General features: G+C 37.1%; 2 protein-coding genes across 13 annotated transcripts in view; one reads left to right on the forward strand and one right to left on the reverse strand.

Moving 5' to 3' along the window:
• Positions 1-102: 102 nt before the first annotated feature.
• Positions 103-1,593, reverse strand: mrpl14 (mitochondrial ribosomal protein L14). 2 transcript variants are annotated; one of them, XM_079634256.1, is made up of 3 exons: positions 1,516-1,593; positions 1,218-1,282; positions 103-818 (listed from the first exon to the last, which is right to left on the reverse strand). In XM_079634256.1, exons 2-3 carry the CDS (start codon positions 1,274-1,276, stop codon positions 452-454), a joined length of 426 nt encoding a protein of 141 aa, XP_079490382.1. In that variant the 5' UTR covers positions 1,277-1,282; positions 1,516-1,593; the 3' UTR covers positions 103-451. The 2 variants fall into 2 exon arrangements, with proteins under 2 accessions (XP_079490382.1, XP_079490383.1); XM_079634257.1 differs by having other exon boundaries at positions 1,218-1,277; positions 1,516-1,589.
• A 1,203-nt stretch (positions 1,594-2,796) lies between these two features.
• Positions 2,797-24,509, forward strand: part of lrrfip2 (leucine rich repeat (in FLII) interacting protein 2) — a 32,199-nt gene continuing 10,486 nt past the window's right edge. For 4 of the 11 annotated variants that reach the window (XM_079635645.1, XM_079635651.1, XM_079635649.1 and 1 more), the window contains exons 1-15: positions 2,929-3,277; positions 4,332-4,473; positions 13,498-13,584; positions 16,807-16,866; positions 17,809-17,862; positions 17,967-18,014; positions 18,362-18,442; positions 20,498-20,542; positions 21,645-21,707; positions 21,849-21,935; positions 22,198-22,245; positions 22,382-22,429; positions 22,526-22,582; positions 24,155-24,220; positions 24,377-24,490. In XM_079635645.1, coding sequence (XP_079491771.1) covers positions 4,384-4,473; positions 13,498-13,584; positions 16,807-16,866; positions 17,809-17,862; positions 17,967-18,014; positions 18,362-18,442; positions 20,498-20,542; positions 21,645-21,707; positions 21,849-21,935; positions 22,198-22,245; positions 22,382-22,429; positions 22,526-22,582; positions 24,155-24,220; positions 24,377-24,490 — 948 coding nt within the window. In that variant the 5' untranslated portion in view covers positions 2,929-3,277; positions 4,332-4,383. Of the gene's footprint in view, positions 3,278-4,331; positions 4,474-13,497; positions 13,585-16,806; positions 16,867-17,808; positions 17,863-17,966; positions 18,015-18,361; positions 18,443-20,497; positions 20,543-21,644; positions 21,708-21,848; positions 21,936-22,197; positions 22,246-22,381; positions 22,430-22,525; positions 22,583-24,154; positions 24,221-24,376; positions 24,491-24,509 lie in introns of all 11 variants that reach the window. The other 7 variants (XM_079635654.1, XM_079635646.1, XM_079635648.1 and 4 more) reach the window with 6 other exon arrangements.

A 24,509-nucleotide genomic window follows, 5' to 3' on the forward strand; every position in this document is an offset into this window, starting at 1 on the left:
CCTATTAAAAAAGCTTTAGATGCATAATGCAACAATTGTGTAGATATTGTCACTGACTTCCTAGGATCAGAGCTTTAAAATAAACTCTGTTGTTAAAATGTAACTTGTTTCATTGCATATGTTCTGAAAAACAATTCTTCCAAAAGCCTGAAACATTCTTAAAAGCGAGTCATATTGGAGCATTTAATGGTGATTTGAGTCAAATTGAATTCATACATGTTTGGGAATACTATAAACAGAAATTACACGCTTTAAATCAATGGATAATGTAACAATCTCTACAAAATTATAACAACAGAAGTTTCATCCACATATTTTATTACAAATTTTTCCATGAGTAACCATGAAAGCAAATTTCCTGAATGGAAAGAACATTTTTTTTATATTTATTTACAAAGATAAGTAGTTGCTTATTTGGGGATTTGTCCTCCCAGAATACAGAAACGCTGATCTAAACAAATCGCTGAGCAATGGCTAACAGTTTCGAATATTCCCCTTCCATTTTGCGCAGGTGTGTTGGTAAAGGAGTTTTTATTCTTGTTCCTGTGGGGTTTCCATTCTCTTCAATCAAAACAACATTATTTGAATCGAAGCGTGGGGTCATTCGCGCTCCAGGCATCTTATGACCCACTATGAGAGCTTTTTTCTTCTGTCCTTTAATGGCCAGTAAGACTCGGTCTCCCACTTTACCAACTCCATTCTTGGTGTAAACATGAATGACTTTTGGTGCACGGTGGTGATGGGCATTTCCAAGAGCGCTGTTGTCGACCACCCTCACGCGTGTTAACTTCTGAATAGCGGCCACAGTTGCTGAGACACTGCGGTGAGATTGATCATATATTTGTTGAGAACATGTGAGATCATTATGTCAAAACTAAATGACAAGGCTACAAATTGAAACAAAAACAGGTTTATTTTAATGATTAAAACAAATCTGAAATCATTCATCATTAAAAAGTAGCATATACTTTTCTGAGAAACTGAACCACTAATCATATTGAAATCAAAACATTTGAATTCCCATTATGTGTGATATTAATAAATCCCCAACCCTCTACATAACAAACCCAGGGAGCTTTTTTTTTTTTTGCTGACTTTTGCTGTCATTAAAGATTATAAATGATAATATAAATAATAATTGCAATATTACAATTCCCTAATATTTCCCCCATTATTATGGGAACCCTGCAAAACTAAAAAATTATGAAATGGTTTACCTGAAAGTCCTCTGCTGCATCAATTTGGGCAAAATCACCCCGGACAACGACAGTGCCATCCTAACCTGACAATAAAAACAATCCAAAATTTGTAATAATAACAATAGTATATAACTTTTATAATATAACTTAACGAGTATTAATAAGCAACGTTAGCGTTTGACACCTCGTGTTATTTAACTGCTTCATTTATCGGTGAAAGGATGCAACAGGAGAAAATTAACTCAAACATCTATCTAAACATTAGTCAAAATGTACTTGTAAAGTGATATTAAATAGTGTGAATAAATAACGTTACCTGCTCAGATCATTCACACCACACCAATGTCACACACACATCGGCTTTGCGTCATAGGAAAGCGACGTCTGATCTTTTTCTTCAATAGCAGCGAACTGAGCTCATTAGCGTCCCCTGCAGTGTTGGAGGAGACACCGCATTAGAAAACAACGACAGTATCCATATGTAGCCCCAAACCACAGGCCTATATATAAACTCAGCAAAAAGAAAATAAGCGAAAGAAACGTTCCTTTTTTTGTTATATTGTATTTGAGAGATAACTATTTAAAATCCAAATACGCTTTATAGATCTTTACTGGAAATGGTTTGAACAAATGTTTTTCATGCTAGTTCAATGAACCAACAATTATTGCACATGACTTACTGTGAATTAATCACTAAGCCAGGGTTTCCCAGACTGGGGTTCATAAAGGAACTGCAGGGGGTTTGAGAATAATTCAACATGCAGTGTTGCAATGCTGAGATAACACTCCTTTAATATCCAGTGGTCAAATGCTTTGTGGCCTCTCAATTGGCTGATTAATCCAGGTGTGCCTGACCAATAACAATAATCAGACACACCTGGATTAATCAGTTTGTCCAATAATGGCAGACGGGAAACAAAGGAGCTGGCTAAAGTTCAGGAAGTAGTGCAGCTGTGCATAAAGCCAATTTTCCGTGTATAGCCCTCTATGGTATAGCCACATGACTAGTGGCAGGTTGTGTGTGCAATTTCACAAAACCAGAAGATTTTCTGAATGTATATTAGCAATATGCTTTTTTAGAAAGGAAAATGTAAACAGTGAAATGTTTTACTGCCATTGTATGAATAATATACATTATAACCATGTAATAAAAAAGTAACTGTAGTCTGATTACAAGTATTTTAAATTTCATCCTGAATTTATTTTGTATTATTTTTTATCTTTATTTATTATTTGCTTTGTTTTTACCTTTATTTTTATTATGTTAAGCTTGCTTTATTTATTTATTTATTTATTTATTCATTCATTCATTTATATCCACATGTCTGTTACTGTTATCACTTTCTGACAATATTCTGAAATCAACTGCTAGAGGTCACTGTTGGACTGGAAATGTAACACAGAACCCTGGATTATGTGGAGTTATAAATACATTAAGTTATTAGAAATTATAATTAAGATTTCTGTATGAAATTGGTTAGATTTAGGGTAGGACCTAGAGCTTTATTATTATTAATGAGTAACAAGTGCATGTACAATATAACCATGTATAGCCTAAAAAGTTTTTGACAAAAAAAAAAAACATTTGCTAAGGGCTAGTGGAGGGATAAACAATATTACACAAGGACAGGACAGAATTTTCTGTTCAATCTGAAGAATAGTTGTCTGTTTAGGGGACTAGAGTTAGTTAGGCGTGTTCGAATGCCACGCCTCTTTTCCAACATCCGGGACTTTCAGCGCGAAGCTGGAAAAAACACTTCAGACACCCAGGAACGATCAAAAGGTAGTGTGTCGGTTTTTCTCGCCTTCTACTGTCTTTTTTCTTTTTTGAAATTAAACTCATACTAGCGGTGGTAGGCTGCTTTTAAGCCTTTTGTGACTTAACTTGGGCCATTTTCTTGGGAAAATTTGAGGTGACGGACAGTGTCAGTTTGTGGCTGTCACGCAGGCACGCGCGCGCTCACTCAACAGCCACGCGCACGTGCACACTCGCTCACCCTGGTCAGCGGGAACGCGCCCGGGTCCCAGTCAGTCAGAACCGACCCTAGTCTCGAGCGGAACAGAGACGGAGAGAAACGGTAAGAAACCGGTACTTACGGAACCAACTGTCATGAAAGTCCAGACAGGTCACTAAAATGTAATGTGCGAATTAACGGCTCGAGACTTGAGTGACATTTACACACTTTATGCCTTTGAGGACAAGCTAGCAGGCTAACCGCTAACTAGAGTCATAAAAATATAGAATTTTACTTATCATATTTATCATTTGAAATATTTACATACATTTAGCTTTGTGTGGGGGATACCACATGTGTTTAATGCTGAAGCGCATATGGTATTTATTTGTTTTCGGGGAAATAAATAGGTTTAAGTTAGTCTGTCACGCATCTGAATGAGTGTTGGTTTATATTTAGCACCCCAGCAGAAATATCAATACAAATATAGATTTTTATTTATAAATGTATTTTAATTGCACTGTTATTAAAATATCCTGACACATTCAACATGGGTTTGGTTGATATAACGTTACATGATACAGACAAGCATGATCGTACGCGCAATTCTTTGGTTAAACTACTTAATATTCAGGTATTATTTGTCTAGATAAATAAATTGCTTATTAAATGACTGCCATTGTATAAACTAATTGGCTAACAAAAGAGTAAATAAGAACTGATGAAGCTGCTTTTAAGGAATCAAACACATTAGTCGTCCTGTGCCTGTGATATTTCTCTGCTTTGTTACATTATATTATGAGGTGTGTGTTGTGTGTCTGGTGTTAATCAGCTCTGAGTCCAGACACACATGACTAAAGCCTCTATTTGTGGGTGTGTGAGATAGTTTGAGAGGCCAGGCTTATCTAACATACATTTGAAATGTAAAAACACACTAAGATGGCTTGCTGAATTTAGTGGAATAGACCGGCATAGTGAATAGGATTGCCAATGCAAGTTTCTTTACTGTATGTCTTTGCTGTGTGCAGTTAGATTGCTTCAACAATCTGGTCATTAAGGTTATGTTGTACACAAAGAGGCCGCCTTTCAGAGATGAGACCGTAAACATCTCATTCAGTGCTTTCTACATGGACTATCTTAAATTATGACAGCTGCCAATCATTGTCTTCATCTGCAGAATATTACGGGAAGCAAGTTGATCTTAATTCAGCTGTGGAGTTGCTGCTGACATGGGGACACCAGGATCAGGACGGAAACGGGCCCCGATTAAAGACCGTTTCTCCGCGGAGGATGAGGCTCTGAGCAGCATCGCCAGAGAGGTACGAGGTGTTCACTTGTGACCCCTTTTTTATCTCACTGTTGTCATCTTGTGGCTGGTGGTTTCCTGTGACCACAATAAAGGAAGCGTTCACCCAGAAATGAAACTCCTGTTGTGTTTGCTCACCCTGATGTTGTTACAATCTCATATGACTTACTTGTATGTGTTTATAATAAAACCATACAGTCATTTTGGATTAAGCAAATAAAAAGACAAATAGTGAGAAACAGATTGAAATGTAGGCGTTATTTGCTTAAAGTCGACATTAAACGAAAGTTGTGATAGTCTTTTTATAGTCTCTATTGTGACGTATATACAAGCGAAATGGCTTCTGGAATGAGAAAAAAAATGGTAGGGCATTACTTTATTTTGTCCATCGGGAATTGATTGAATTGTTGTTTGCTATTGACTTCAACATGTCATCAGAGAAGAGAAGAGAAGAGGTGTCGCTGGAAGTTATTTTAAATAAAGTTAGCGACTGCACATCAGATAAAAAATGTAATGTGCACAGAAGATTAATCATTTATAATAAATACTGCAATATTCCAATAAAACAAGAATTGTCAGTTTTAATTTCATGGTGACTTTATAATCATGCAATCCACTGTAGCTTTCAAATCTCATTTTCAATTCCACATGACACAAGAGAACCAGTGGCGTTTGCTGTCGCCTTTTTGGAGTTTGACTGCCATAAAGGCTCTCTCCTTATGTTTTCCACTGCGAAAAAAACATACAGATTTGGAACAATAAGAGTTAATTGAGTAGCCTAATGGATGAACTAATCCTTCAAAACAGAGCAGTGTTTTTCTGTCATTGTATAAATGCTGAAGTAGGATGCCCCATTAGAGATATTTGATAGTACTAAAGTTTTGCTTTTTTGAAACACCACACACAAAATATCTTTACATGACAGGAATATGTGTACCTGCCTCTGTGACAGCTCTATTCTCCATAAACAGTGAAAAAAAGTACACAGGGTAGCGGACTACACCTTGTAATCAGAAACATTCTCCAGCTGTCAATCATCGTGCCTTTTGGGGTTTGCTGACGTTGGATTTGCTGGCATGTCTTCGAAGGGTGGCGTTTTAGAGAGAGGGCGTGTTATGACATCTCAAATGGGGAGCCTAACTGAATTTAAGTGACTGTCCAAGATGAAAACATTAACCCTGTAAAGCCTGACATATGGAAAGATAGTCAGAAAAATATTTTATTTTTAATGGATGTTCATCTTGAAATATTACTTACAATATTAAAGTTATTCTTACGTTTAATTCATTTTTAAAAGATCAGTAAAGATTTCACAGATAACAGACTGAAGGTGGATGTTTTCACAATTATGCTAAAAGCCCTTTTACTTGTGGAAAAAAATATGAATTGTCATTCAGAGGGCAGAAGTCATGTAGTAGATTGTGTACAAACGGTTTTTGGTAAATTGGAGGCCTTAGAAACTCGTGTATCAAACATGATGCAGTAATCTTTATAGGGTTAAGGTAGCTAAACGTCTGCTATGTAAGCTGAAGCTCTACACTGTAGTCTGAATTGTTTGGATCTGCATTATTGTGTTGGTCAGTCACTAATAGCTCTGTGGTGATGTGTTAATATATGTGGACATTCAGGTTCTGCCAGTTGGAGCTGCAGCTGATGAAGTTTGACTCACAGCTTGAGCAGGGAGCAGCCAGTATGGACTTGTCTCAGATTTTTCTGCAGCACACATGTGTGAGCCCGTCACTCTCACACAAGTAAAAAAAGCTTTGACTGTTATCAGTGCTTTGCTCTGGGACACTTCGACCTGAAATTAACTCGTATGAACCAAATTTATAATTGCAGAGCCCTAATGTGACCAAATGATCTTAATGCTAAGCCAGATATAAAATCATGAGTGAGAGAGTTTGATGTCTTGTCTTGCATCCTTTTTCATTGTTTGTTTGCAATATTCATTATCAGTAACGTATGCATTTCTTGTTGCTGTGATACAGCATTAGCCAAAGCACAGCATACTGATTAAAGTACTGGCACTTTAGTTTTTTTTTTTTTAAACTAAAAAAAAGAACAAAACTTGATAAACTAGTCGACTTATTCCGCTGTTGCAGAGTTATTAGTAAACTAGATTTTTTTTGGCAATTCCCACAATTATAAGTTTTTATGGAATATTGCAGTTTATTATAAATAATTTTTCTGTGCACATAATTATATTTTTAATACTCATGTCCCCTTGTAATCTTTCATCCAAATCATTAACTTCCCATTACAGTGACATCTCTTCTCTGATTAAATGTGTGCACCACCATGAGGGCTGGCCAATAAAGCCTCCTTTCCAGCAACCTGTCACTCACTTGAGATAGCAACAGTTTGCAAATTATTCTATCAATTCCCAATAAACAAAATCAAGTTCTGACTTACTTTTTTTTTTTTTTCTCATTCGAGATTCGTTACTCGGATCGTCACAATAGGGAAGAAAAGATAATTGCAATTCCTGTTCGTGCCGACATTAAAATAAGGGTTATATATAAAGAAAGTAATTTTTTTGTTTTTGCCATGGTTTAGTAATGAAAAGAAAAACGGGTATGTTGCTGACACATTATATATACTTTTTTGGGGGGGGGTCGGGTCTAGTGTTTGTTCAGCATTTAACGCAAAGGAAATGGAAGGCAGTTGTTACCTTTTGATCACTGTAAAAAGCAGCAATATCTCCCAACCTAAATGTGGACCATATAAGGATATTTTAAATGAGGAAACAGAAACCTAATGCTGAAGGGTATGAATTGTAATACAGAAGTGAAACTGCAGCCACATTTGTTAGTCATGTTTGTTGAATATCTAAATATTTAAGGATTGCCGTGAGAGAGATCTGTTATCTTGTTCTGTGCATTGCTGGAATTCACATACTTTTCAACCCATTGAGTCTGCCTCATGTTTCTACAGTTGAGAGAAGCTGAATGCATGCTGACCTATTACATTAGGAAATACTCTGCTAGTTCAGGAGTCACTCCACCCATGCAGTCCAAAGATTATGAATCACGGTCTACCTACAGCACACACAAATCCCTTGCTTGTTTCATTGAACCTGCCTCTTGATCCACCCATTTCGCGCTTACTGCCGAGGAAACTCCCTAATGGTTAACAGAAGTCTCTGCTAACTGAAAGCATGCCGTTTGACTTGCCTGTGCATAGTCCAGGTTACTTCGGGTAAATTTGAGCCGTGTGACCCCCTGTGGAGGTCACTTATGTTTCTGGCCAGTCTCGTCACTTTGAAATGCCAGTGATTTGCATGGTCCATTAGCCACAAATCAACAGAATGAGCTAGTCCCCTAAACTTGGAGTATCTAGGGCAAGGTGTGATATTTCTTCAGCTATTTCCTGGCTTGCACTGTTGTCTAAGGTTTAATGTGAGGTTGAAATAGGTCAACATACTGTAATAGTTTTATGCCAGGTGTAATATTCAAAGTGCATACCTACCTTATACAATGACAAAAATAATTTTACATGGAAGAAAAAAAGTGTAGCTATCTAACTACATGCATCTTAAACTGACTTTCACATCCAGGAGCAATGCAATAGTGGCCTGACTTTTGTCTTCTGATGCCATGTGGCTTTTCGGTTTCCATCTTTCTCTGTCTTTATCTTTCACTATCTGTCCTACACTGCCTGTCTTGTCTCTCTACCTTTGTGTCTGTTGAACTCAGGCAAGACAACCAACCCCGTGACGTCACAGGTTGTAGTAATGCAAGATGGCAGCGCCCTTGCTGCAAAAGCTATATTTTTTCTCTTTTAAGTTGTTACATTTATCATGTTTATTAGAGGTCGACCGATTCATCGGTTTTGCCGATTAATCGGCACCGATTGTTGACTGGTGGAACTATCGTTATCGGCAAAAATATATACCGATAGTTTTTCCTGGTTGCGTCCATTGCTGGAGCGGCTGAGAAGCGCGCGCTGTCATTCATTACACATGAGAGCTGAAAAGGGTCTGCTGGCATGATGCAGTACAAGAGCGGCCTCTAGAGGTGTAATAATAACTCGTGCCTCGTGTTGTTTATTTCGACACGTGATTCTGCGTGCTGCACTGAGAGCACATGCTGCGCGGAGAGCGCTGACATCAGATGCGCGTTTAAAGCACCGACAGCTCAAATGTATGTATACAGTACATTTTGTCATATCATTATAAAGTGATTAATTTGTTGACTAAATGCTGCATTAGTAGAGAAAGAACAGCACAACATATGTTTGTTTGCCTTCGAGGCTGAGAGGACAGGACGCTAACATTAGTAGTACCTCAAGCGGTTAAAACACTGACAAACATAAACGTATGTCCGACCCGAATGTTTAATGTCACAATTGTTACCTCTATTTGCATTAGTTCATATCCAGCTGGTCACTTTTATGCATTAAATATGCAGAGAAGTTGCATATTTAAAGCTAGAGACGTAAGCAAACTGATATGTTCATACAGCCGACAGAAACATTACGAATCAGAAAAGCATTCGATTTCGTTTTTTTTTTTTCATCTTCACATTTTAATACAAATTTTATTACTTTTTTATTAATTAAGTTGGCTTGAAAAGAACAGTTAAATAGTTACATTTTGAATGTAACTGGTTTTATTTGTTATTTAGAGTATTACTTTTTGTTTCAGTTTGAATGAATGTCTTTTATTGACTTAAATATTTATTCACATTTATATATTTATTTCATTTAGCATGTTTTCATGGTTCAATACAGTTTTTTTTTTATATATATATAATAAAGTTCAGCACTGTTTTACTTGGAGTGTTATGTTTGTTTTTATCCAGTATCAATTTTAAAAACTATCGGTTCATTAATCGGTTATCGGCAAGTATGGCCCAACCTAGCTATCGTTATCGGTAAAATCCACTATCGGTCGACCTCTAATGTTTATTATATACTTTTTGATTCCAGTGGAAATCCATTTACTAAATAATGTTAACTTGACTGACTGCTTCATTTTCACTTTAGGGAACTGTTCAGCGTTAGACTATATGATGTTATTATTGCACAATGCACATAAACTGCCTCACAAAAGTACACAAAATACATCACTGAAAGTATCATAACTTACAGCTCAGTACTTGAGTCAGATGTTTGATTCTGTTGCGTATTTAGAGGATTCAGTGAGTTTATTCTCTGAAGGATTTGTCAGACTTATTCAAACTGGCAACTCGAGAGTTGTTTTGAATGAGTAATTAAAAGATTTGACTTCTAAGTCATTTGTTCGTGAATCGGACTACAGCGGTTGTGCTTTGTTTTGCCTGCAGTCCACAAAGACAACCCAATATAACATGTTTTCTTGCCGTTATTTTAAAGTAACTGTTCATCACATTCAAGTGGTGCAAAAAAAACTCTGCCGTGGACTGTAGAATCCTAAAAATGTAGATGCATGTTAAACGTGAAGACATTTTAACATACAGACTGTGCTTAAATAACCAACCAGTTCAAATATAGGCACTTTGCATTTTATTGTGACCTTCGATAACACGGGTCTACAGTTCGATAACAAACATTTCCATATCCGACTTCGATAAGCTTATTGTGCAGTGTGTCTGTGGCATCTCATTGGCCAGTTCCACTGTAGAGCTCACTTGTTCTGCAGAATACAGTTAGACTGTCTCTAATAAATGAACGGCTATGTTGGAGGTTGTGAAGTAAGTGTCTCTCCTCGCTCAGATTTCCTGTTGCAGTCTCATGACGGAGGCTCTGCTGGTCTATAGATAGAGCTGGAGACACTGGGCTCAGCTGAGCTGCTCTGGTGAGCTGGTCAAACTGTCAGACAGCTCAACAGGTGCTGAGCAGAAGAATCACACACACACACACACACCGAGCCCACCCTCTCTAACCTCACCATATGTTTAAAGATTTGCCGTAAGCTTTGTTTAAATGTTTGCTGTCAGGCTGCATACTTTGCAAAGTCACTGTCCTTTCTGTCAAGGCGTAATTGCATTGGAATGTGATGTAATTAATTATTGTGTAGGGAATTGGGAAATGTAAGCTGGTCATGTTGCATGTGTGTGTCACATGAGGAATGTGATAGTTAGAAATCACCCAGCATGTGTTTACCTGGAGTGAGTGGTGCACTGTGTATGTGTTGATCTTAAATTAGACACTGCTGCTGAATCATGTTTGTTGTTTTTTCACTTAGTTAAAGCTGGTGTAATTGAGTTCAGCCGTACTTCTGATAGACGTGATTATAGACAACCCCCATTGCTTCAGCCACACCCCCTCACTTACAAAACCTCACCCTCCAAAGACATGTCAGCAGCAAACACGAACACTTAAGAAAAGCTGAAAAGAGAGGGCTACTTTTTTGCAGAACCAAGTGCTGTCACAGAGACAGGTGTGGTTTCCCAGGACACACATTTGAGTGATTTGTGTCAGGACTCTTAAGCCCTATTCTGACGGGACTAGTTTAACATGGAGAGGTGGGGTAAAGTAATAATTACCAGAGCTTCTCGGTGATGTGCCAAATGTGCCATCTCAGTGATCATTACGGACAATGTCAGTAAAGATTACGGCGTCTCTTTGCATGGAAAATGACCTGTCAAAATCAAAGTTCGGTTTAACTTGACAGAAATATATTACTGTTGTACAGTAGAATTTAGATACGTCTCAATGTAATAATACTAACACTAATACAAATAGATTATCATCAAAACTTTATTTTTTAAGGAATAATCTAAACATTTATTCCATGTTTTAACAGTAAAGCACATTGTTTGACAAAGTTTGTTTCATTTCATATAATTAAAATAAATCGAATGAATGTTTTATGTCTTAATTTGATAACCAGAATAAAAAACACAGAATTTGTGGGGGGGGAAATTATTACATGTCGTATAAGTTTAATAATTGTATAAGTTTCATGATTTCAATTAATTAGACATGCTTTTTAATGTTATGGTGTAAAACAGGTCTGGCAGAGAGCTTTATTACTCAGCTTCTGAAGGCTATGACAACACCACGTATCCATAACATGCCCGCTCCCCGACACTAGTAGTTTTGGGGCTCTGCTAAATCCTAGGGGAAAAACTGCCTTCTTTCAAGCTATTAAATGTTTTACTAAACAGTCCAGTGAAGTATAATATACCCACCCAGCCATGGTTTCTCTCTTCTTATATCATGTCTTGTCTACCTATGTATTATGAAGTAGTTGCTTTCCCAACTGTGGTTGCATGGAAAATATGACTGTTCCCCTTCTTTTTTTATTTTTCTTATGGGTGTTTTGCAGCATTTATTTATAGGACCATAGAGAGACAGGAAAGTTGAGGGAGAAAGATAGCCAGTAGGATCGAGACATGACTCTGGTTTGAATATAGGTCCCGTGAGCCAGCTGCTCTTATATATATCATCAGCATGTGCTCTATCCACAGCTCTGATGCTGTTCTGGTTATTAGGGGTGGGAATCTTTTACCATCTCACGATTCGATTCGATTCCGATTCTTGAGGCCACGATTCGATTCAAAATCGATTTTCGATTCAAAAAGATTTTCGATTCAAAACGATTCGATTCGATTTTATCCATAATGATTTCTAATCGGGTTTCTGATCATGATCTACTCTCATCTGCTTTGCTATACAGAATGACAAACGGAGACTTTAAAGTGTCTTTTTCACATTTATTAAGTTCAATTCTCAGGGAAGTGCCTTTTATCAAAAACATGTTCTCAATTGCTACTCATTAGTATCTAGCTATAAAATAAGTTGGAACAAAACAAAAGTGCTTCTTCATAATACAAAATGGTTGAAAATAGATGCAGTTTACCACAAATATCATGTAGAACACAACCGGTGAAGACAAAAAAACATCTATATTTCTCAGTCAGACACAGTAACTTAAAGAATAACAAGTTATGAAAATAAAGTGCTTCTTTCAAAATGAATAATAGTCCTACCCCTAAGCTACCTGGCGATGAAGCAGCGATAGACCGAGTCTTTTTTTTTTTTCTTTTTTTTTTGCCCTCTCGGAGTTGGCAGGGAGTTTCGTGAAGCACTGCAGTGTGCGTTGGTCTGCAGCTGGCGGCTGACTGTACGTTCACACCGCCGCCGACTTGAGCTGCAAAAAAGCTATGGTCGCCCTGTCAAGGACGCTTGTCAAAAAGTACGGGGAATCTTGTTGACGCTTTGGCCGCTCTGACGTAGCAGCATTCACAATGAAATGTAAACAGAAAAAACAAGCAATGCATTCGGCAGTTTAGGATATCGCACAAGATTTGTCAACACAGAAACCATTTCATCACTGGAGAGTTTTTTTCCCGACACCATCGTATTAATTGATTTTGATTCATATGCGCGAGGGAGAGAGAGAGAGCAGACAGCGCGAGGCTGAGTGCGCGCGCGCGCGGCCGGGGCTCTCTCTCTCTGCTCGTTCTTATGCCCTGTCAAGCGCGCCCTGTTAAACTGACAGGACTTAAAACACATGCAAATGGTAGGAACGAAAGATCTCCCTCTCATCCATGTGCTTCCTTTTTGTTTTAGTGATTTGCCGCTCACGTCCCGTTACAAAAATGGAGGCGAACAGCCAGCTGATTTTATTTATTTATTAAATCGATTCTTGGACATTTCAGATCGATTCAGAATCGTTGCCAATGAGAATCTAGATTCTTCTGTGAATCGATTTTTTTGGCACACCCCTACTGGTTATGATTGCTGACTTTTTAACCAGCGGCCTTAAATGCCACCAACAGTTGAAAATGCAGTGAAGATGCATATATTTATATCTAAACTTGGTGGGAATATGTATCTTTAACTACACTGTAGCATCTTAACATTGTTTTTGAAATGTACACATAGCACAGTAATAATTCTTGGCGCATTTTAAGTGAGTGAGCAATGAGACTCAGATTCTGTAAGGCAGAGAATAATATGACCGGTTCATCAGGCACTGATGAGAGTGATGACTCTTTTCCAAAATTGTAGGTCTTGCGTACCATTAAGTGTCCAGACAGAGTGCTTCCTGTTCAGACTGTTTAGTGTTTTAGCTGTTTAGAAGAATTCTGTTTTCTCTCTTGTGCAGGCGGAGGCTAGACTTGCTGCGAAGAGATCTGCTCGCGCAGAGGCCCGGGACATCCGAATGAGAGAACTGGAGCGACAGCAGAAAGAGGTGAGTTTTACAGAGAACATATAAGGTGACAAAAAGCACTTGAACTTGCTGCCTAAAGAATGGGCTTTTGCATTGGAGGAACCTTTTAATAATTGGCGAACGCACACGAAAAACTAGCACCCGCCATTAAAAAAAAAAACGGTGTAAACACGCATATTATAGCCTATATATTTACTCCAGAAACTAACTCTACGAACATGCAAAACAGTAGCCGCGTTTCCATTACCCTTCAAATTGCGCAAATTGAAATTGCGAATTGAAAATACGCTCAATGGAAACACGTCAATTTCGCAAAAACTCTCGTTTATCGCAAAAAAGTTTTTACGCTCGCATGAGGTTTTTCAGCCAATTCGAAAAAGGAATATTTCGCAAAACTGCAACGGAAACAGTTTTTGCGCATTTACAGTCACCTGACTTAGAAGACGCGGTGTGTTTGGGGTCCGTGTACGCAAATAATAATAATTATCATCATTATTATAACATTTACTAGGCTACATATTTAGATGACGCTTTTATCCAAAAAAGGAACAAAGCAATTCGTCAAATGTCATTCATAATACGGGTTAGACAATAATAATACAGAGCTGAGATTATCACAAATAAACACAATATTTTGACGCATATCTAATAGGGTATGTGTGGAGTGTGGAGCGCGCACTACATGGCACGGAGGCGTGGGCGTGAACACTTGCATTTTCCTATTAACAGTGAAACTACTTTTATTTGTGTAAACAATAACAAGAAAATGTTGTGCTTTTGTAAAATAAAATAAAACAATCAGGCGCGTTTTCATGATCTCCCTGAACTGGAGCGCGAGAACTGAAACAAAATATAGCCTATGTAGCTAAAGCTTGAAATGTCCACTTTAAAACGAACAAATTTGAATCGAAAGCTAATACATTTTGTTCTGATTAAGTAATCCGTATGAAAGGTGCATTTCTCTCTAAAAGAGCATCTGCTTAACAGCGGAGATGGAGATGTTTTTAGCCTAGTTAGAAAACAATAGTTTAATAATATTAATGGCTCTTTCTTATTCAGCACTGCGGGAAAATGTCAATTCCAGGTTCTAATTTGGCCTTAGAAAACCAGTAAAATCAACAAGTTTTCCATATTAATTTGTGAATATTTTACATGTTTAATAAAGGGGAAAAAAGTCATTAAACAAACATCTGAAAATTCGTCGATATTTACTTTTTTGCGCAGCAGTTGGTGTAGCCAGTTCAAATTAAAATTGTGGTGTTCAACTTTGCGTTTTAAAAAGACAACCGTTTATTTTTCGTTTTTCAATTACGGGTTTAAAAAGGAAAAAACGAATGGACACAAAAGTAGCCTACATGGATCGTTTGGAATAGGAGACAGAGTTCTTTATTAAATTCATAAAAGAAACAATAATTAGCCTATAGGAATACTGGATTCTAAACTTCAAAGAAATGTCACAATCAAAACCTCAGCGCAGAAATGAGGGTGAAACACCCAGAAACTCCTTATATTTCGTTTGGAATATAAGGGTCTTTCCCTGCCATTAATGCTTGGATAACACGTACATCTCCCTCCATTAATAATAATAATGTCTAATGCGGTGGCTGTGAGATTATATAAACCAACGTCCGCTGCCGTGATTTTTGGAATGACTTTGAAATGAGAGAAAAAAGGACGTTTTAGTTGCATAACATCGGTTAATGGAAACGCCGTCATTTCGCAATAGTTTTGTATCGATATTTAGATAAAAGCGCAAAACATTTGCGCAAATCTGTAATGTAAACGCGGCTAGTGATAACCTAGATGGGCCTCTCAACCTTTACACTGAGGAGAAAATCCAACGTGACTTTGAGGGGACCAAGCAAAACATGATTATGTATTTCTGCGCAGCTAGCAACATTGGATATCAACCACACGGCATACGCTAATACCTTTTCATATACTGTCTACTTTCTTTGTATAACAGTTATATCTAATAACGTATTAGACAGGACTGTTAAACAGATCGTAAACTAATGAACACGGAGAATGCGAGCACTGTGAGCTCAGCCTCTGGCGTTCTCAGCGCCGTCAAAATAAAAGTCACAACAATAAGCGCAGCTTGCGTCACTTCAGAGTTCCTACTGCCGGTGCGAATGCAACCAGGAAAATGTACTTAAGGGAACCATTTGTTCTCGGGGAACCACCCTGGAACTGCCTGGTGTGAAAGCCCCTATAATGCACAGTTTATCAAGGGCTTTATAACTCTTTTCTGTGCCTTTGCCCAAATCCAGAACCATGCCTATGTGTTTACTATACTTTAATTTAGGTCTGTTGACCTGCAGATCTTCATTGATCCTCTGTTCTAAAACCTAGTGAACTGCATGTATAGGCAGCATTGTAAGGCATCATAAGCACACTTTCAATGTGCAGCTAATTGATGTAGCTTTGGATATATCCTTTATGGAGAAGGAAATTCCATAATGCATTACGACGGGCCATTACCTTAGAAAAATGATACTGCAAAGCTCTATTGAAATATTGAACCGAGTCTCTTGTACGATGAGCACTATTAGTATGATGGGTGGGGTTGCTGACTATTTAGCTTTGTTCCAAATCGATCACTTATGAGGTTCCATTACAGTTAATGCTGACTATGTAAACAATAAACAGCGAGGCAGTTCACTAGGTTTTTTTAACAGTCTCTGTATTTTGTACAGAATAAGCCTGATCTTCTACAGACTGTCACAGACTCTTTTGATGCAATGAAGCCAAAGCTGAAAGATAGTTTTTTTTTAGACATCTTCTGAGCAGTTTTTTGAGTAATTTGCTTGTTGTTTTAAGCGTTTTTGTTCAGAAGAATAAGTATGACTGTGTTTACAAATAATTCCAGATTCATAAACCAGATTTAGCTAGCTTGACTATAACTAAGCTCATAAGTGGAAACAGGCCTTTGACAATACAGTGTGTTTTTAATGGTTGCAGACACATGTGAATGATTCAGTTATCGATGTCAGCTGTATCTGTCAGTGTTTTCTGTACTTGCGAGTTCCTACACTCACAGACCTGGTTGGAAGAATATGTTTACAAAGTACATACTTTTCAGTATGTCTAATGTTATCTTAATGGGTTTATTCGTTTGTGAGTCTTTGTTTGTGAAATGTTTTTCACTGTCAGAAATTCACAAGTACCAAACAATCCACTGTCATATTGAAATGCAATAGAAGTCTTTGTGTTTGTCTCGTGGCTGTCTCTCTCTCACAGCTGTCTTACCATCAGCACTCCTCCTCTAGCAGGAAATGGGGGCAAATCCACCAATGGATGGTATGAGAAAGATTAGGCCAGTTTGGACATGCATGTACTTTTTCCTTTAACTAATAAAGAACATCAGATGGGAGTGTGCTATCTGTATTCTCATACACTCAGTTGATTGAATTTGGCTTATATGCATGTTTTGTTAATATTACTTGTGCTCTTTTGAATTTATAAAAGAACCCTCGTTGTCCTGTTGTTGTCTTTGAAAATTTTAGGATAGAATTGGATTCACTTTTTCAGGAATTTTGTTTTGAGTGTGTGTGCGTGCGTGTGTGCATGTGAGTGTATTACAGTAAAAATGGATCTCAGTGTTCTAATTTGTCTGTATAATAACTATTACTTTATGGTCTGGGTGATAAATTCCTGATGTATTTGTCATTTGTGAATATCACAGTGATTTCAATACATTTTTACATTTTATTCGGAAATGATTAGCAGCTATGATCTTTAATGAAGGTTTTCAAGACCCTGCACTGTATTTGTCATCTATTAAATTGTTTATTTTATAATGATTTTTTATATTGATGCATTTCAATGAAAATAATTTTTTAATGTAAAAATATTGCTTTTAATAATCAAAATAAATAAATTTGATTTATTCAGTAAATAACTATGCAGAAAATATGCATTCATTTATTTTGAGATAGATATTTATTATTTAACTGCATCAGTAAAAGCAAATGCATAAATATCTATTTTGTCAGAGGGGTAAAAATTGAGGGCTTGTTTAGCTACCGGTATATTGCCCAGCCCCTATTGTCATATTGCTGCTAGTAAGCTTTTATGCTTGCCCTGAAATTTGAACAGGCCTTATAGACCCTAATATCAGCATGTTAAGTGTGTTTAGAGTTTGTTTAGAACTGCCGGCGAAGGCTAACACTAACAGCCTAAAACGTGCAGCGTTCTTTTGTTTACCGGTAAATGCTATCTCCTTCATTCTCTTCATATCAGGCTGATGCAGAAAAGGCCCGTCATGGTCATCATTCCAGTAGCCTCAGCCGACGGGTCTGTATCTCCTGATGTTGCTGTCTGTCTCCTGCTCTTTCCCTTTTCATTTTTTTCCTGTTTTTGGTCTCATTCCTTTTGTTCTTCCAATCTCTCAACAACAGGGATTAAATGATGACACAGCGTCGGTTCGGAGTGTCGGAAGTTATAGGGTGTGTGATTCTGGACTTTATGAAAGTACATTTAGAACTAATTTTTCTTATGAAGATATATTGTTCATTTTCAGAACCTGTGTAGAGTAATATGTTCCCACAGGTCATATTGGAGACATTTGAACACTAATAATAATAATAATATTTCAATTGAAAAATTGGTACCTGCCATCAAATAGAAATCTGCCCAAGTATTCAGCTTTTTTTTTTTTTTTTAATTGATCCTGTAATCACAAACAATTGGAGTAGTTTTAAAAGCTCATTTAGAGACAACATGTTACAATCATGCCATGAAAATTAAATTGCAAATTAATGTTTGCCTATTGGATTTCCCTCTACTTTCAAAGTCAAATTCGTCATCTTTACGAGACTTGAGCAGTTCTCATCACTCCAGTCGGGTTAGTTCTTCCAGGAGAAAAGACTTGGTGGTACGTCACTGTGTGTGTGTTTCTCCAGGCATTGTATTGTGTGTATTTTGGCAACATGGTTTTCTCATGTGTGTGTGTGACGTGTCATAACTCTAAATTAGACTACTGCATACTAACTTTGTTTGCGCTCTTAGATAGACAAGCTTGTCAATGTAACAAATAATTTGGCTTTTATTTGATTGAAATCATATAACTCTAAAAAGTGTGTTAGGGTTAGGCCCTAACCCTACCAACTAAAGATTTCCCTAGTTGGCTGTTAGTTGTTCATTTGAGCCATTAGTTGGGGGTGAAAATACTAAACCATAACTGAGCATTTAAAATATAAATTAAGCACTCCAGCTGCAGCGACACCGCACACATTGCTTAACCTTTTCTGAGATCAGAACATAAACAAAATAAATGACCTATTATATAAATAACAGACTTATCTTAAAAAAAAAAATGTATGAAAAAGTTTTAAAAATGTAGGACATAATAAATTATAAAGAAACAAATAAATACATATACAGTAAACTGAAATGCTTAAAAGAGAAAGATCAGTGTAAAAATAATCAGCCAGATGGACAAGTAGCCTTAACATGGAATGAAAACTCAATAAAATAAATCTACATTATATAAAAACAAATAAATAACATAGCAAACGGAAACACTACAACAATTTGGACAATTAGGCTATTACCTGACTCACCATCACGCCGATCTTATGAAAAAGGAACACGGGTTTGTCCACATTGTCAGGGAGAAGTGAACTCTGTCTTGCTCACTGTGAAGACTGCACTTCAGAAGATGTGCTCGGATGGCATGGACGTGGCTAATTTAGCTTCCACACTCCGCATTAACACTTGGATATGTGCCTAAAATAGCGCACATTTATCTAGGTTCACATTAACGTTAGTGCAAGCGGCCATGTAAAGTGACTAATGAAAGGCATCATGTTTTAAATAAGTTATTTTTGAGGTTGCACATCAGCTTTTTGTGGTCATTCTTTACCCTCTCTGAATGTTCCCACACTTTGGATTTTCTGCCCGACATATGGCACCACAAGTTCAGGTACCACAAAACCTGGGTCACATGGGTCAAAAAAATTAAATTGAGATTTATACATCATTTGAATCCTGAATAAATACGCTTTCCATTGATGTATGGTTTGCTAGAATAGGACAATATTTGGCCGAGATTCAACTATATAAAAGATGCAACTATATAAAATCTGAGGATGCAAAAAAATAGAAACATTGAGAAAATTGCCTTTAAAGTTGTCCGTTTATGTTCGCGATTGGGCTGTGGGAGTTATTCACTCACAAAAATAAATGTTAATATATTTACGGTAGGACATTTACGAAATATCTTCATGGAATATGATCTTTACTTAATATCCTAATGATTTTTGGCATAAAAGAAAAATAGATCATTTTGACCCATACAATACAATGTATTGTTGGCTTGGCTATTGCCACAAATAATATTGCCACCCGTGCGACTTATGACTGGTTTTCTGATCCAGGGTCACATATTACTGCATGGACCAGCTGAGTTAGCAATGTAACTGCGTGGACTTTGCCAATTACTGTGGAGTTTTCTTCTTCTGACTAACCAACTAAAAAATTTAGAGAACCAAGCCTCTTTTCGTCAACTAACGTTTTGTCAATTATTAGGGGGCAGCCCTATAATTCTAAAGCTGATTATTAATAAAGATATACAGGGTCTCCATGGTCATGGAAAATCTAGAAATAAAGAAATTTTGATATTGATACATGGAAAAGGTGGTGAAAAGGCAGCTAAAGAATAATGTTATGAGAGCCTCATTTGATTTGCATGCAGGTTACTTCAAGATTGATATGATGTTGCTGTTGATGATTAGCACAGTTGAGTGGTTTTCTATAAATGAAGTATACCACCACCACTGACTCATTGTGTTGTGGCACTAACACAAAAAGGTCTGACATAACGCTCCCTTATTAGCGCACATGGCATGTCTATGGCATGGATTGATTCATGTTTTATATATATATCCAACATAGATTGTGATTGTATTGACTGCTGTTTTCTCTGCAGTCTGGTGTCTCCAGTAGTTCCACTTTGAGGAGCTCCCTTTCCACTGTATGTATCTATGCCATGTATCTATGCCTGTCTTTTCTCCATTGAGTGTCAGTTGTTCAGCATTTAGGTGTTTTATAGTTCTCCTGTTTGACTAATACAAGGGGAGACTGCACGATCTGGGATTTTCGTTCATTCCAGCAACTGTGTATATCTATGACTAGATATTTTAGGGTTGCATGATTAATCAAAATAAATTAGGTTTAGTCTTAGTGACTTGTTTCTCCAGAACAGGTTATTTAACCATCCAAATGATTTCTAAACGGTTTTATTAGGTTGAAATAGTTGCCAAGTTCCCCTTAAAATAAATATATGCTCTGCATGTTTCAGAGTGAAGAGCGTCGCTGTGTCCTTTTACACGCGAATAGCTTATGATCTGTGTTTTCAGTGTCTCAGAGCGACTCTGTTTGCAGTAAATACTCCTCCAGTCTAGACAAACTCATCTCTGCACCTGCTCTGAGTTTGGATCACTTTTAACGTACATTTGGGAACACAATGTGCCAACCACTTCCTAAACTTGTAATGATAATCGCTTATAAAACACCTGTTGTCAACAAAAGAGAAGCTTTAAGAGTTCCCTGCAATTTTCTGCCAAAATTAAAGCTTTATGGATTAATGTGTAAAAAATAATGAAAATTAGACAGCCATAAATATTACATTTGAATTTTTTCACTTAGCAGATGGTTTTATCCAAAGACACTTACAAATGCGAGAGGCAATAACACAAGTGCTACAGAATCATTTATATTTATTTTTAATAATATTTTTGTTCTTTTACAATTGTACTATAGTATAAAATTATTGTTATATTATTTCTTGAATGCTCATTTTCTATTTTGCAGTGAAATATAGATATATTTCTTATGTTACATTTTTTTTAAATAATTTTTTTTTTCATAACCATGTTGTTTGGCCAAATTGCACAGCCTTACAAACAAGCACCGCAAACCTTTTTTTTTTTTATCACATTTTTAAATCACAATCATCATTTTTATCAGAAAAGGTATGCTTTTCCCCCAAAATTGTGCAGCCCTACTAGGTTCTGTTGCTTCTAAAAAAATAATCCTGTTAATAAGAACTCTATATTTGTGCTCTTTCCTTCCAGAGCTCTGTATATAATGATCTTCACAAAAAATATGTTGGCAGTAGCTCCAAAAAGGACCTTCTGGTTAGTGCTGTTCAACATCCTGAACTCAAGTGCTCAATCTTTAACATGTTCTTCCTGGTTAAGAGCACACTTATTTGAGAATAATGACTACTATGTCAGATATCTGTGTTCATTCTCCATTGCTTTACACCACTTCCTTAGACTGGATTGTATCATGACCAAAGAAACTACACCAGCTTAAAGAACTCCAAACCTCCTCCCTCTACCGCCTCTACCTATACGCCACGGGTTTGTCCGCTTCCTTCATGCATGTTTATTACTCACATTGCAAATCTTTTGTAGGAAACATCTCTGAGTCCTCCTGGAAAGTTCCTACTTGCTAATTACGATATGATATAATCTATGTAGTAGTTCGTTTCTCTTGTCTAGTCAATGTCTTTATTCCAGTATTGGTTGTTCCTTCAGTTTTATAAGCTAGTCTGGCATCATCTGCTTGATTCGGTGGTTCAGTAGAGATATCTGACAGCTGTTGATTGTTTGACCTTCACAGGCTCCGTCCAGCAGCAGTTCTGCAGGTCTGACGCGCAGCTGTAGTGTGGTCAGTCTGATATTCGGCACATTTGCCATGTGATCGGATGTGATAAAACCCCACTGATCACATGCAAGCAACTGTGATGTTTTATAAGCCTCTTTGTCATCTGTTCATTTAAAAATTGTGAGATCTGTTTTGACAGGCCTCCGTATGTGACGATGGTCTGTATAGTTCATATGGTTCAAGAGCTGTAAGTGATGCCATGGTATATATTTTAAAATAACAATCATCATGTCATATATCCCTGGAGCAGCGTTAGCTCAGTGGTCAGTGTTTTTCCCCGCAGCCCTCTGAATGCAGCTGGTATTCTTCTGGTGCCAGCTCTACCCGTAGTAGCCCTGTGGTGAGCGTCACATGTGTCTTGAGCTGCAGCATGTCGCGCAGCAGCTGATCATGTTGATTCTGAAACGCCAGTGTGTGTTTTACTGTATTATACACCTTTTGAAAGTAGATTTTCTCTTTAGTCTAACTCCAGGTATTGAACTTTGTGTGTGTAACTCATCCTGCATTTGAATGTGCTACGAACATGAATGATACATAGCATGTTAAGGAAAGGTGTGCCATACTTTTTTTTCTTTTCTTTTTTAAAGTAATTGAACTTAAGGTTTAAAAAATTAAATGAAAACCTTCACAGACCTACACTGAAGCAGGGACTGAGAAATACACTACTGTTTAATAGGTTGTGGTTGGTAAGATTGTTTCTGAAAGCAGTCTCTTCTGCTCACCAAGGCAGCATTTATTTGATCAAAATACAGTAAAAACAGTATAATTGTGAAATATTGTTACTGCTTAAAATAACTTTTTTTATTTTTTTAAGTAACTTATTCCTGTGATGGAAAAGCTGTATCATTTAATTCTTCAGTGTCCCTTCGGAAATCATTCTAATATCCTGATTTCGCTGTTCAAGACACATTTCTTATTATCAATGTTGAAAACCGTTGTGCTGCCTAATATTTTTGTGGAAACCATGATCATTTTTTTCTGAATTCTTAAGTTCAGAACAGCATTTATTTGAAATAGAAATATTTTGTAACATTATCAATGTCTTTACTGTCACGTTTGATCAATTTAATGCGCTCTTGCTAAAAAAGTAGTAATTTCTTTCAACAACAAAAATCTTACAGACTCAACTGTACGAACGACAGACTTCGATGTGGACTTTTTTGTTGTTGTTTTTGCCACCAAGCAACCACCCAGGTCACCTTAGCAACTGCATAGCAACACACACAAAAGATACAGAACACCTTAGCAACACACACAAAAGATACAGAACACCTTAGCAACACCCTGACAACCATAGCCACATAGTAATGCTCCGACTCATGACTACAAATTTGTTTATCTGCCTCTATTCCATGAGGCCACAGGAGCTGAGAAGCTGTCGAATTATAACTGTTAGAGAGGGAAATATAAGACAAATGACTGTTTTCAAGTGAAAGTGCTTGTAAGTATCCAGAATGTGTCCCTTGCCTTGTGGTTAAATTGTTTAACAACAACTGAGTGAATTGTTTGTTGTTGTTGTTGGCTTGGTCAAAGAACATCCTGGTCAAAGGTTAAAACCGTCATGGTGGATATAGTATGTCCAGAAATGTTTTCAAATAAGTTATTTGTTGCATTCAAAGCATCATCTGAAAGTATGAGAATGTGGATGCATCAGTGGTGTCTTGATAGTTTGTTCTATGAAGGTGGGACAGGAATGCAGCTGGTGTCTTTGTTACTCATTGCCCAAACATCTTAGGCAGCGATGACATTGTTTGATGACTTGTCACTAATACGAATGGAGTGCTATTAAAAGATTGACTTTTTCCTTGAAATGGTTGCAAGTTCTGCTTAAGTCATGACATATGGTTTTTGGTTTTATTTCCTGTGCCAATGTTCTTTTCTTCTCTGTAATCACCCTTATTTAAACTTTTAGTCATCCTCTGATGACGACTCTGTCAGCACTGTGTCCCAAAGTCGACGTGGGAGAAGGGATAGTGTGGTGAGCCAGAATAAAAAAAACCTGTAAACAATGCAATGCAACCACATATTGTTTTCATTAAAACAATAATATATCAAAAACAACCTCTTTCTTTAGGTTGACCATTGCTACTTCTTTTTTCCTTTATCTTTCTCATGTTCTTGTCTGTCTGTGTAGTTGTCTGATTTCTCGGATAACTCTGAGACGGCTGCTGATTATTTCAGCCGCTCTAATCGCAGGGGCAGCATTGTCTCTGATCTTGATGATCTGAGCATCCCAGACCTGGATAGTGTGAGTCAAGACATGCATG

Source organism: Phoxinus phoxinus (genome assembly GCF_949152265.1).
Source record: "Phoxinus phoxinus genome assembly, chromosome: 14".
In the NCBI taxonomy this organism is placed as follows: Eukaryota; Metazoa; Chordata; class Actinopteri; order Cypriniformes; family Leuciscidae; genus Phoxinus; species Phoxinus phoxinus.

Coding starts and splice junctions, on each gene's coding strand:
- mrpl14 (XM_079634256.1), bottom strand. CDS start 1,276: ATGGCACTGTCGTTGTCCGGGGTGATTTTGCCCAAATTGATGCAGCAG. Junction 819..1,217: donor ATGCAGCAGAGGACTTTCAG/GTAAACCATTTC, acceptor ATCTCACCGCAG/TGTCTCAGCAACTGTGGCCG.